This window comes from Somniosus microcephalus, unplaced genomic scaffold (assembly GCF_052327205.1).
Source record: "Somniosus microcephalus isolate GS21.2 unplaced genomic scaffold, FLI_Smic_1.0 unresolved_chr3, whole genome shotgun sequence".
Taxonomy (NCBI): domain Eukaryota; kingdom Metazoa; phylum Chordata; class Chondrichthyes; order Squaliformes; family Somniosidae; genus Somniosus; species Somniosus microcephalus.
In genome coordinates this window covers 68,318,356-68,332,007 of record NW_028225181.1, presented here as the reverse complement: position 1 = coordinate 68,332,007, position 13,652 = coordinate 68,318,356, and the positions used below count along the sequence as shown (strand labels likewise).

General features: G+C 49.6%; 1 protein-coding gene across 1 annotated transcript in view; it reads left to right on the top strand.

Annotated features, from left to right (window-relative positions):
• Window positions 1–13,652, top strand: part of LOC147091872 (uncharacterized) — a 36,416-nt gene that overhangs the window by 17,807 nt on the left and 4,957 nt on the right. Inside the window, exon 4 of the mRNA XM_085976901.1 lies at window positions 10,179–10,186. Coding sequence (XP_085833027.1) covers window positions 10,179–10,186 — 8 coding nt within the window. The remainder of the gene's footprint in view (window positions 1–10,178; window positions 10,187–13,652) is intronic.

Sequence of the window (13,652 nt, the reverse complement as noted above, 5' to 3'; positions counted from 1 at the left end):
GCGCATGCACCCTGCTGCAGGTAGAACCGGTCTGTCTTTCCTTCACCAAGATGGTGGCGGGTAACCCGGGCCTGTCACTGAGAAAAAGCCTCACCGCTGCCGTCCGGCGGAACACATTCGGCCGCTGGATCTCATTCGGGCCTGAGACCGTTCTCCAACTTTATAAACGCTGAGGCGCGGCCTACCCGCAGTTTATTAACCTCCCGAACCTGCTCCCACCGACCTGCAACTTTGCCCGGCGACCGCGCGTGGTTTTCCTTGTAATGTCGGTGAGGGACATGTGACCCGGGCCCACTGCCTGATTGACGTGAGCTTCCGAACAATAGGGAGCGAGCCAGCGGCGGGTCCTCCAACCAATCGGAGAGCCCGAGGGGCGGGACTAGCGCTGGCTGATTGTCTGATCCGCAGGGCAGCGAGTTTCTCCAGTCCCTTGTTCAGGGCCCGGGGCCAGGGGAGGCTGTGGGCCTTTATTCCCCTCATTGGACACAAGGCTCTTTGGCTCACAACACACTGGCTCAGGTTTTAATAGAGACTTTTTAATTTCATCAATAAAAGCAGATAAACCCCGTGCTTCTGTGGAACAAACTTTCTAATATTTGGGAGTAAAAGTACAAGTTTTTTTCCCTCTGGGGAATTTATTATTAGTTTCAGGAAACAACAACAACCACTTGTATTTATAAAGCGCCTTTAATGTAGTAAAACATCCCAAGGCTCTTCACAGGATCGTTATGAAACAAAATTTGACACCGAGCCACATAAGGAGATATTCGGGCAGATGACCAAAAGCTTGGTCAAAGAGCATCTTAAAGAAGGAGAGAGAGGCAGAGAGATGGAAAGGTTTAGGGAAGGAATTCCAGAGCTTAGGGCCCAGGCAGCTGAAGGCACGGCCACCAATGGTGGAGCGATTAAAATCGGGGATGCTCAAGAGGGCAGAATTAGAGAAGCACAAATATCTCGCGGGGGTGGGGGGTGGTTTGTAGAGGCTGGAAGAGATTACAGAGATAGGGAGGGACGAGGCCACGGAGGGATTTGAAAACAAGGCTGAGAATTTTAAGGATGAGACACTTGAGGAAAAGCAGGGAGTGGGGGTGGGTCAAGCCCTTATGGGACAGGGTCGTTAATTCTGTCCTGCGACAGTTACTGGGACAGACTGTATCTCCCCCTCTCCTCCACACAGGGATTTGTGGTAGTTAAAGGGACAGCGATTCTTCTTGTTCCGCGAGATTGTAATTAAAGGGACACTACTCTGAGATGGCTGTGAACTTTTAGTGCTGCCAGCCTTTCTAAAACATCTTCCTTTTTTTGAAGATCTGTGTGAACTCGCTGGTGACTCAGCAGGTTGGATGAACTCTGAAACCTCTTTGCACAGTCAGAACATTTAAAGGGTCTCTCATCAGTTCTGGGACAGGAGGGATCTGGTTAACAGTGATCACAATATCATTGGGTTTAATGTAGTTATGGAAAGGGACAAAGAAGAATCAATGGTGAAAATAAGCAGCTGGAATAGAGCCAATTTCAGTGATTTGAGAAGGGATCGAGCACAGGTGGACTGGAAACAAAGATTGTCCAGGAAAACAGTGAATGACCAATGGCAGGCCTTCAAGGCTGAGATAGTTTGGGTACAAACCAAGCATATTCCCATAAGGAGGAAAGATGGGCATCCAAAGCTAGAGCTCCCGATGACAAAGGATATCGAGGTTAGAATAAAACAGAGAAAGGAGGTTTACAACAAATGTCAGGTACAGAATACAGTCCAAAACCAGGAGAATACAGAGAGTGCTGGGGAAATTGAAACAGGATATAAGGGCAAAGAGAATATGAGAAAAGATTAGCGGGTAACATAAAAGAGAACCCAAAAATCTTCTATAAACATATGAAAAGTAAAAGGATAGCTAAAGGAATGGTGGGGCCAATTAGGGACCAAATAGGAGCACATCATACGGAGGCAGAGGGCATGGCTAAGGTACTGAATGAGCACTTAGCATCTGTCTCCACAAAAGAAGAGGATGAAGTTCATGTCGCAGTAGAGGAGGGGGGAGTAGAGAAAGTGGATAAAAATGGATAGAAAGGAGGTGCTAAATAGGTTGTCATCACTCAAAGTTAACAAGTCACCCGGTCCGGATGGGATGCATCCTAGGCTGTTGAGGGACGCTAGGGTGGAGATAGCAGAAACTCCGACCACAATCTTTCAATCTCCCTCAGTTATATGGGAGGGGTGCCAGAGGAATGGAGGATTGCAAATGTTACACCCTGTTTAAAAAAGGGGAGAGGGATAAACCTGCTAACTACAGGCCAATCAGTCTGTCAGTGGTGGGTGAATGACTAGAGACCATTGTCAAGGTCGAAATTAATTCTCACTTGGAGAAGCATGAGTTAATAAGGGGCAGCCAGTATGGATTTGTTAAAGGTAAATCGTGTCTGACTAACCTGATTGAGTTCTTTGATGAAGTAACAGAGGGTTGATGAAGGTAGTGCAGCAGATGTATATATGGACTTTCTAAAGGCATTTGACAAAGTACCACATAAGAGACTTATTCGGAAAATAGAAGCACAGGAAATTAAAGGGATGATGGTAATTTGGGTATATAATTGGCTGAGGGAGAGGAGGCAGTGAGCAGTGCTGAGGGATGTTCTTCTGACTGAAGGAAAATATGCAGTGGGTTCCCCCAGGGGTCGGGATTAGGACCATTGCTTTTCTTGTTATATATAACTGACCTGGAATTGGGTATAGGTGTACAATTTTGAAGTTTACGGATGATACAAAACTTGGCAACGTAGTAAATAGTGAGCATAGTAGTAGCAGACTTCAGAAGGACAGAGACAGACTGTGAAATGAGCAGACACAAGGCAGATGAAATTAAATGAGGATAAGTGTGAAGTGATGCACTTTGGGAGAAACAACAGGGAGAGGCCGTATAATCTAAATGGGACTATTTTGAGGGGGTGCAAGAGCAGAGGGACCTGGGGGTCCATATTCACAAATCGTTGAAAGTGCCACGGCAAGTTGGTGAGGTTTCAGAAAGCGTTTGGGATACTTGGCTTTGTAAATAGGGCCATTGAATACAAAAACAAGGAAGTTACACTAAACCTTTACAAATCACTAGTTAGGAACATAGGACAGGAGGAGGCCATTCAGCCCCTCGAGCCTGTTCTGCCATTCAATGTGATCATGGCTGATCTGCGATCTAACTCCATACACCCGCCTTTGGCCCATATCTCTTAATACCTTTGGGTAACAAAAACCTATCAATCTCAGATTGAAAATTAACAATTGATCTCGCATCAATTGCCATTTGCGGAAGAGAGTTCCAAACTTCTACCACCCTTTGTGTGTAGAAGTGTTTCCTAATTTCACTCCTGAAAGGTCTGGCTCTAATTTTTAGACTATGCCCCCAGTCCTAGAATCCCCAACCAGCGGAAATAGATTCTCTCTATCTATCCTCTGTTCCCCTTAATATCCTAAAAACTTCAATCAGATCACACCTTAACCTTCTAAATTCAAGGGAATACAACCCTAATTTGTGTAATCTCTCCTCGTAACTTAACCCTTGAAGTCCAGGTATCATTCTGGTAAACCTACGCTGCACTCCCTCCAAGGCCAATATATCCTTCCTAAGGTGTGGTGCCCAGAACTGCTCACAGTACTCCAGGTGTGGTCTAACCAGGGTGTTGTACAGCTGCAGGGTTTTGGCCTCAGCTGGAGTCTTGTGTACAGTTCTGGGCACCACACTTTAGGAAGGATGTCAAGGCCTTGGAGAGGGTGCAGAGGAGGTTGACCAGGATGGTACCAGGGATGAGGGACTTCAGTTATGTGGAGAGATTGGAGAAGCTGGGATTGTTCCTCTTAGAGCAGAGAAGGTTAAGAGGAGACCTAATAGAGGGGTTCAAAATGATGAGGGGTTTTGATCGAGCAAGTCGGGAGAAACTGTTCACTCTGGCAAGTGGGTCGGTAACCAAAGGTCACAGCTTTAAAATAGTTGCTAAAAGAACTAGAGGGAAATGAGGAGAATTGTTTTCACACAGAGGGTTGTTAAGATCTGGAACGCACCATCTGAAAGGATGCTGGAATCAGGTTCCACAGGAACTTTCAAACAGTAATTGGACATGTCCTTGAAGAGGACTAGTTTGCAGAGTTCTGGGGATAAAGCTGGGGTGTGGGACTAAATTGGACAGCTCTTTCAAAGAGCCGGCACAGACACGATGGGCCGAATCACCTCCTTCTGTGCTGTTAGATTCTATGATCAGTGTGAACACGCTGGTGTCCCTTAAGGCTCTTCGAGATTTTAAAGCTCTTCCCACAGTCAGAACATTTAAAGGGTCTCTCGTCAGTGTGAACTCGCTGGTGTATCAGCAGGTGAGATGACTGAGTGATTCACTTCCCCCACACGGAGCAGGTGAACGGCCTCTCACCAGTGTATAGGAGCCGGTGTCTCTTCAGCTCCCTGGAGCTTTTAAATCTTTTCCCACAGCCAGAGCATTTAAAGGGGTTCTCTCCAGTGTGAACTTGCTGATGGGCCAGCAGGTTGGAGGACCGAGCGAATCCCTTCCCACACACGGATCAGGTGAACGGCCTCTCCCCAGCGTGTAGGAGCCGGTGTCTCTTCAGCTCCCCAGGGCTTTTAAAGCTTTTCCCACAGTCAGAACATTTAAAGGGTCTCTCGTCAGTGTGAACTCGCTGGTGTATCAGCAGCTTGGAGGGCTGAGCGAATCCCTTCCCACACACGGAGCAGGTGAACGGCCTCTCCCCAGTGTTTAGGTGTTGTGTCTCTTCAGCTACCAGGACCTTTTAAAGCTCTTCCCACAGTAAGAACATTTAAAGGGTCTCACGTCAGTGTGAACAAGCTGGTGTGTCTGCGGGGTGGATGACTGAGTGAATCCCTTCCCACACACGAAGCAGGTGAATGGCCTCTCCCCAGTGTGAACTCGCTGTTGTTGCTTGAGCTCCCGGGGGATTTTAAAGCTCTTCCCACAGTGAGAACATTTAAATGGCCTTTCATCAGTGTGAACAAGCTGGTGTGTCAGCAGTGTGGAGGACTGCAAGAATCCCTTCCCACGCATGGAGCAGGTGAATGGCCTCTCCACAGTGTGGAGGCACTGGTGTCCCTTCAGATCCCGGGGCTTTTAAAGCTCTTCCCACAGTCAGAAGCTGTAAACGGCCTCATCAGTGTGAACAAGCTGGTGTCGCTTCAGATGCCCGGGGCTTTTAAAGCTCTTCCCACAGTCAGGACATTGAAATGGTCTCTCCCCAGTGTGAACTCGCTGGTGTGTTTGCAGGTGGGATGAACAAACAAATCCCTTTCCACACACGGAGCAGGTGAATGGACTGTCCCTGGTGTGACTGCGCCGTTGAACTTCCAATGCAGATGGGGAACTGACTCCCTTCCCACTGTCCCCACCTTTACCCCGTTTCTCCCCAGTGTGACGTTGCACGTGTCCCACCAGGTCACGCGATCGGCTGAATCCGTGTCTACACACTGAACACGTGTGCGGTTTGTCATCGCTGCTTTCTCCTTCCATGTGCAAAGGCCGATGATATTCAGGTCCTGATGAATCGACCGACCCTCAGATTTTGACGTGATGTTTGGTCTGAGCTTCCCGCCTGTAACTGCTCACTTCTATAACCCTGTAAATCGAGTTCAGAAAAGGATCAGAGGCAAACTGTTGTTTAATTTTCCCCTTTCCGAACCTAGGGGCAGTGAAGCTGATTTTCAGGCCCCAGCTGCTGCACAAGTTGGTTGAAAGGATCAGCAGTAATGGTGGCTGTAATACCCACAAGCCCCCGGCACTGCAGAAAGCGCTCTGTTGACTCTGAGTCCCGCACATGTGCTCATGGCCCCCGCGCTTTCCCTCCTGCTCTACAATCACCCGTTCCGATCGGTCCGCAACGCGCATTCTCAGGGCACAAAGCCCCACGGTTGGAACATCGGGCGCGCATGCGGAGCCGCAACATCTGGTATGCATGCGCGGCTCAGGTGGGAGCGAGTCAGTGTTTCGCCTCAGCCGCCAGGGAGGTGCGCATGCGCAGGACAACCCAACACTCTTCCAGTCAGCAATCACTCCCTCGTTTCTTTAATAAAAACAGAAAATGCTGGAAATACTCAGCAGGTCAGGCAGCGTCTGTGGAGAGAGAAACAGTGTTAACGTTTCAGGTCGATGACCTTTCGTCAGAACTACTTCTTCTTTCGTGTCAGCTGTGGCTCAGTTGGTAGCACTCTCGTCTCTGAGTCAGAAAGCTGTGGGTTCAAGTCCCACTCCAGAGATTTGAGCACAAAAATCTAGGCTGGCACTGCAGTGCAGTACTGAGGGAGTGCGGCACTGTCAGAGGTGGCATCTTTCAGATGAGACGTTAAACTGAGGCCCCGTCTGCTCTCGCAGGTGGACGTCAATGATCCTATGGCACTATTTCAAGAAAGAAAGGCTTGCATTTATATAGTGCCTTTCATGACCACCAGACGTCTTGAAGTGCTTTACAACCAATGAAGTACTTTTGGAGTGTAGTCACTATTGTAATGTGGGAAAGAGCAGGGAAATTATCCCCGGTGTCCTAGTCAATGTTTATCCCTCAATCAATGTAACAAAATGATAGATTATCTGGTCATTATCACATTTCTGTTTGTGGGAGCCTGCTGTGCGCTAATTGGCTGCCGCGTTTCCTACATTACAACAGTGACTACACTTCAAAAATACTTCATTGGCTGTAAAGCACTTTGGGGCGTCCGGTGGTGGTGAAAGGCGCTATAGAAATGCAAGTCTTTCTTTCTTCACTGTTCTCACCAGCGACCTCTTCTGGCAGTTAGTTGGTTGATTGACAACCGAGAGTCCGCGCACGCGCACACGGAGCGGCGGTTTGGGCCGAGTCCGGCACAGCGACCCCTCCCGGTCACCAAGGGTAATAACCGCGCATGCCCAGAGGACACCAACCCCCCTCCCCCACTCGGAGCTGCACCTGCGCACTCGGATCCTGCCAGACGGAGTCGGCGCGGGGCATTCCGGGGAAAGGCCTTGATGTCGGTTCCAGAGTCGCGATCGGTGACGCAAAGTGAGTTTTCTCCGCTCCGATTGGGCGGAGAATCGCGCGGGGTGGTGGGGAGCGGTGGATCGGGAGAGAGTAAAGAGAAATAGAAAAACCTCAGAGTCCGCGAGGCCCCAGACCGAGCGGCGTCAGTTGGACGGAGCACGTGATCTCCTCGGGGACACGTCACCCGGGCCCACGGCCTGATTGACGGGAGCTTCCGACCAATAGGGAGCGAGCGGGTGGGGCTGGAGGAGTGTGCCGGCGGCGGGTCCTCCAACCAATCGGGGAGCCCGAGGGGCGGGACTAGCGCCGGCTGATTGTCTGATCCGCAGGACAGCGAGTTTCTCCAGTCCCTTGTTCAGGGCCCGGGGCCAGGGGAGGCTGTGGGCCTTTATTCCCCTCATTGGACACAAGGCTCTTTAGCTCACAACACACTGGCTCAGGTTTTAATAGAGACTTTTTAAGTTCATCAATAAAAGCAGATAAACCTGGTGCTTCTGTGGAACAAACTTTCTAACATTTTATAGAATCATAGAATGGTTACAGCACAGAAGGAGGCCATTCGGCCCGTTGAGCCCATGCCGGCTCTCTACAAGACCACTTCAGGGAGTCCCACTCCCCGCCCTTTCCCCGTAACCCTGCAAATTTCTTTCCTTCAGGTATTCGAGGGTCCGAATGGCCAACTCCTGCTCCTATCTTCTATGTATCTATAATCCGAGGCACAGGTAGGCCCCACAGCGGCGGTGGCGGCGGTGATATAAAGTGAGGTGGTGGAGCAGGTTGGCCCCACAGCAGTGGACCTGTGAGGAGCGGCGGCGGTGATATAAAGAGCGAGGCGGCGGAGTTTATAGGGTGTCTTTAATTCTTGTGACGCTTCCTGTGTCCCTGATAACCATGTGTGCGGGAAGTGTATCCAGCTGCAGCTACTGACAGACCGCATTGTGGCGCTGGAGCTGTGAGTGGATACATACTGGAGAATTCGCGATGCTGAGGACATCGTGGATAGCACGTTTAGGGAGTTGGTCACAGCGCAGGTAAAGGCTGCACAGGCAGGAAGAGAATGGATGACCACCAGGCAGAGTAGTAGTCGCAGGCAGGTAGTGCAGAGGTCCCCTGTGGGTGATGTGCCTTCAATAACCACAAAACTAGAATTTATAGACTTTAACAAGTTGGCTTTTAATCACTAAGATCAGAGCTAACATCTCAACACACTGACTGGCTCACAGGAATGAGCCATACAGGTTAGTCAGGAAAGAGGAAGTGAAACCATACACCGTGTGGGGGAGGGTAATATACATGAGTGCAAAACGAATACAGGCAAGAACAAACAGATTTCATTACATTCACCCCTTCTTTAGATTTAGTCCATCGGGGTGATGTTTCTTACAAATTGGTATAAGTGAGTCTGTCAGGAGGATTTGCGGTTCTCAGTGATCGGCGCAAAGCCGGTTGGGGTGCCTCTAGGGGAGTGGATTCTGGTTCCTTCGCTGTCCGGGCCTCCGCAGTGTCTTCCAGGTTATCTGCAGTGTCCTCCAGGTTAAAGTTGGGTATTGATACCTCTGGGCATCCTGTCTCTTTGTGTAGGTCTTCCTCGGGTAGTCTCTCATCGTTCTCTCCGCTCCCCGAGGGAGTGAGGTCTTTTATGGAAACAGTGTCCTCTCGCCCGTCAGAGTATTCGATATAGGCGTACTGAGGGTTTGCATGGAGGAGCTGTACCTTTTCCACAAGGGGGTCCGTTTTATGGCCTCTCACGTGCTTCCGCAATAGTACTGTCCCCGGAGACGTCAGCCACGCGGGTAGAGATATGCCCGAGGTTGATTTCCGGGGGAAAACGAACATCTTTTCGTGAGGGGTAGCGTTAGTGGCAGTACATAACAGAGACCTTATGGAGTGGAGCACGTCTGGGAGGACTTTCTGCCAGCGGGAGGTCGGAAGGCCTTTTGACTTTAAGGCTAACGTGACAGCCTTCCAAACAGTAGCATTCTCCCTTTCCACTTGCCCATTACCCCGGGGGTTGTAGCTAGTGGTTCTGCTAGTGGCTATCCCCTTTGAGAGCAAGAACTGGCGCAGTTCGTCACTCATAAATGAGGTCCCCCTATCGCTGTGCATGTAGTTCGGCATGCCAAACATGCAGAATAGATTACCGAAACACTTGATGACCATGGCACTGGTCATGTCTGGGCAGGGAATGGGGAAGCGGGAATATTCATCAATGATATTGAGGAAGTATATGTTACGGTCGGCAGAGGGAAGGGGTCCCTTGAAGTCCAGACTTAGGCGCTCGAATGGCCATGTGGCTTTGATAAGGTGTGCACGGTCAGGCCTGTAGAAACGAGGCTTGCATTCCGCACAGATGTGGCAGGCTCTGGTCATTGCCCTGACCTCCTCGATGGAGTGGGGCAGATTGCAGGACTTTATAAAATGGTATAGTCGGGTGACCCCTGGGTGACAGAGGTCATTGTGGAGACCCTGTAATTTGTCCGTATGAATGCTGGCACACATTCCCCGCGATAGGGCGTCTGGGGGTTCATTAAGGGCTCCCGGCCTGTACATAATATCATAGTCGAACGTGGATAGTTCGATCTTCCACCTGAGCATTTTGTCATTCTTGATTTTCCCCCTTTGTTTGTTATTAAACATGAAAGCCACCGACCGCTGGTCGGTGAGCAGGGTGAAACGTTTGCCGGCTAGGTAGTGTCTCCAGTGCCGCACTGCCTCCACTATAGCCTGTGCCTCCTTCTCGACAAAAGAGTGCCTGATTTCAGGTCCCTGAAGGGTTCGGGAGAAGAAGGCCACAGGTCTCCCAGCCTGATTGAGGGTTGCAGCTAAAGCAAAGTCTGACGCATCGCTTTCGACTTGAAAGGGAATGCTTTCATCCACTGCACACAGTGCAGCCCTTTCAATGTCCTGTTTAATACTAGTGAAAGCCTCCCGAGCTTCAGCTGGTAGTGGGAAGGACGTTGATTTAATGAGGGGTCGGGCCTTATCAGAGTAATTGGGCACCCATTGGGCATAATACGAAAAAAATCCCAGGCACCTTTTTAAAGCTTTGGGATTGTGTGGCAGGGGCAGTTCCTTTAGGGGGCGTAATCGGTCAGGGTCCGGTCCAATTACCCCATCTTCCACCACACAGCCGAGGATACAGAGACGGGTTGTGTTGAAGACACATTTGTCTTCGTTGTAGGTTAGATTCAGCTTTAGGGCAGTTTTTAAAAATCTCGCAAGATTTAGATCGTGGTCTTGCTGGTTGTGCCCGCAGATAGTGACATTGTCCAGATAGGGGTAGGTAGCTTGTAGTTTATTCTCGTCAACCATGCGGTCCATCTCACGTTGGAAGACCGAAGCCCCATCTGTTACCCCGAAGGGCACTCTGAGAAAATGGTAGAGGCGTCCGTTCGCCTCGAAGGTGGTGTATGGGCGGTCCTCCATTCTAATGGGGAGCTGGTGATACGTGGATTTGAGGTCGATAGTCGAGAAGACTCGGTATTGCGCGATCTGGTTGACCATTTCTGATATGCGGGGTAAAGGGTAGGCGTCCAGCTGGGTATAAATATTAACAGTCTGGCTGTAGTCAATTACCATCCGTTTCTTTTCGCTATTTTTAACTATGACTACTTGGGCACGCCACGGACTGGTACTGCATTCAATAATGCCTTCCCGCAGGAGTCTGTCCACTTCCGCCTTGATAAAGTGTCTGTCTTCCAGACTGTACTGTCTACTTTTAGTCGCTATGGGCCTACAGTTCGGAGCGAGATTAGCGAATAAAGAGGGTGGGCTGATTTTTAAGGTTGATAGGCCACAGACTGTGAGTGGCGGCTGGGACCCGCCATATGCTAGCGTGACACTTTCGTGGTGGCACTGGAAGTCCAGACCCAAGATTACATTAACACAGAGTTCTGGCATCACGAGGAGTTTAAAGTCCTTGTAGTCCGTGCCTTTTACAGTCAATGTTACCACACAGTAGCCCAAAATGTCCGAAGTGTGGGGCTTAGCAGCCATAGCAATTCTGCTCCGTGTAGGGGTTACCGTTAATGAGTGCTGCCATACCAGGCTAGGGTGGATAAAACTCTCGGTACTCCCACAGTCAATTAAACATTTAGTTAAATTCCCGTTTACCTGTATGTCCACCATGGATTTTGTCAACGGGTGTGGCCTGGATTGATCCACCGTGATCGAAGCCACTGTTGGGCCCTGGGCGGCCGTTGAGTCGGGAAAAGATGGCGGATCCCAAGATGGCGGCCCGCACGGCACGCACGAGGCGGTGACGGAGTTGGAAATCGGATTCCCCCTGCAGACTTTGCTAAAATGCCCCTTTTTCTTACATTTGAAGCATGTAGCGTCCTTCACTGGGCATCGTTGTCTGGGGTGCTTGGCCTGGCCGCAGAAGTAGCATTTCGGGCCTCGAGACATTGCCGCTGTAGTAGGACTCCTGGGTGAACTTCTGTGTGGGGACTCCGGCGGTGTAGAGCTGGTCTGAGACCTGGATGGGGAAGATGGCTGATTCCAAGATGGCGGCCCGCTCGGCGCGCACGAGGCGGTGAGGGCCGCATGGCCAGAAGAATAAGAGTCAGAGTTTTTCTGGGCCACGTCCAGCGATCGCGCAGTGGCCACTGCCTTTTTTAAGTCCAGGACCTCCTTCTCCAGCAGTCTCTGCCGGATATAATTCGATTTGAGGCCCGTGATGAAGGAATCGCGGACCAATTCGTCAGAGTACACATTGGCCGTCACGGCCTTGCAGTTACAGTCCGGGACCAAGTCCTTTAAGCCCTGTAAGAAATCGTCCATTGATTCCTCAGGTCGCGGCCTGCGTGTAGCCAGCAGATGTCTGGCGTACACTTCGTTTACTGGCCTCTGGTATTGGGCCTTCAGGATAGTGATGGCCTCCGTGTAAGAGGTGGCGTCCCGGATGAACGAATAAATCCGATGATTAACGCGAGTAGTCAGTAGACTCAGTTTATCTACCTCGCTAGCAGATGAGGCCCTCACGAAGAGTTCGAAGCATTTGAGCCAGTGTCCAAATTGATTTGATGCTTCAGCAGAATGTGGATCCAAGTCCAGACGCTCTGGTTTTAGGAGTCGACCCATCCTAGTATTCTTTAGTGATTAAAATTGATGTGCCTTCAATAACCACAAAACTAGAAGTTATAGACTTTAACAAGTTGGCTTTTAATCACTAAGATCAGAGCTAACATCTCAACACACTGACTGGCTCGCAGGAATGAGCCATACAGGTTAGTCAGGAAAGAGGAAGTGAAACCATACACCGTGTGGGGGAGGGTAATATACATGAGTGCAAAACGAATACAGGCAAGAACAAACAGATTTCATTACAGTGGGCATCCCCCTCTCAAACAGATATACCACTTTGGATATTGTTGCGAAGGATGGCTTATCAGGGGAAGGCAGCAGCAGCCAATTTCCTGGCACCGTGGGTGGTTCTGCTGCACAGGACGGGAGGAAAAAGAGTGGGAGAGCTATAGTAATAAGCGATCGAAAAAGGCAGACACAGGCAGACCAGGCTGCCAAGAGAGGACAGGATATGCTCTCACTGCAGTCAGGGAGTAGTGGAGACAGAGATGCACTTCCTCACAGCCTGTGGAAAATATCAGGGCATCAGGGAGAATTTCTACCAAAAATTCTCACAAATATGCCCTGAATTCAGAAATCTGAATGACGACCAAAAACTCCCATACCTACTGGGGGAGGAGAGAAGCTGTGTAGCACTGGCGGCACACTAGGTTACAGCTTGCCATGAACAGAGGGACAACCAGTAAACCTAAGAAAAGAGTATATATAAATAATGCGAATGTATATTTATACACTCAGGGATATACCTGTTTATACACTGTATGAATAGAACTGCGTTTATGTGTTCAACCATAAATGTATTTTGATGCTTTGGCAACATAAGATGTACCTTATCATGCCAATAAAGCGATTTGAATTGAATTGAATTGAATTGAATTGATTCGATTGTAAGGGGAATAGATAGGCGTTTCTGCGGCCGCAAACGTGACTCCAGGATGGTATGTTGCCTTCCTGGTGCAAGGGTCAAGGGTGTCTCAGAGCGGCTGCAGAACATTTTGGAAGGGGAGGGTGAACAGCCAATTGTCGTGGTGCATATAGGTACCAACGGTATAGGTAAAAAAATGGGATGAGGTCCTAAAAGCTGAATATAGGGAGTTAGGAGGTAAATTAAAAAATAGGACCTCCAAGGTAGTAATCTCAGGATTGCTACCAGTGCCACGTGCTAGTCAGAGTAGAAATAGAAGGATATTTCAGATGACTACGTGGCTAGAGGAATGGTGCAAGGGGGAGGGATTCAAATTCCTGGGACATTGGAACCAGTTCTGGGGGAGGTGGGGCTAGTACAAACCGGACGGTTTGCACCTGGGCAGGACCGGGACTGATGTCCGAGGGGGAGTGTTTGCTAGTGCTCTGGGGGAGGGTTTAAACTAAAATGGCAGGGGGTTGGGAACCTGAGCAGGGAGACAGAGGAAAGGGAAACAAGGATAGAAGCAAAAGACAGGAAGGAGAAAAACAAAAGTGGCAGTCAGAGAAATCATGGGTTTAAATCAAACATAGCCACAGTAAATAATAATTCTAAAAGGTGTAAGAGTGTTAAAAAGACAAGCCT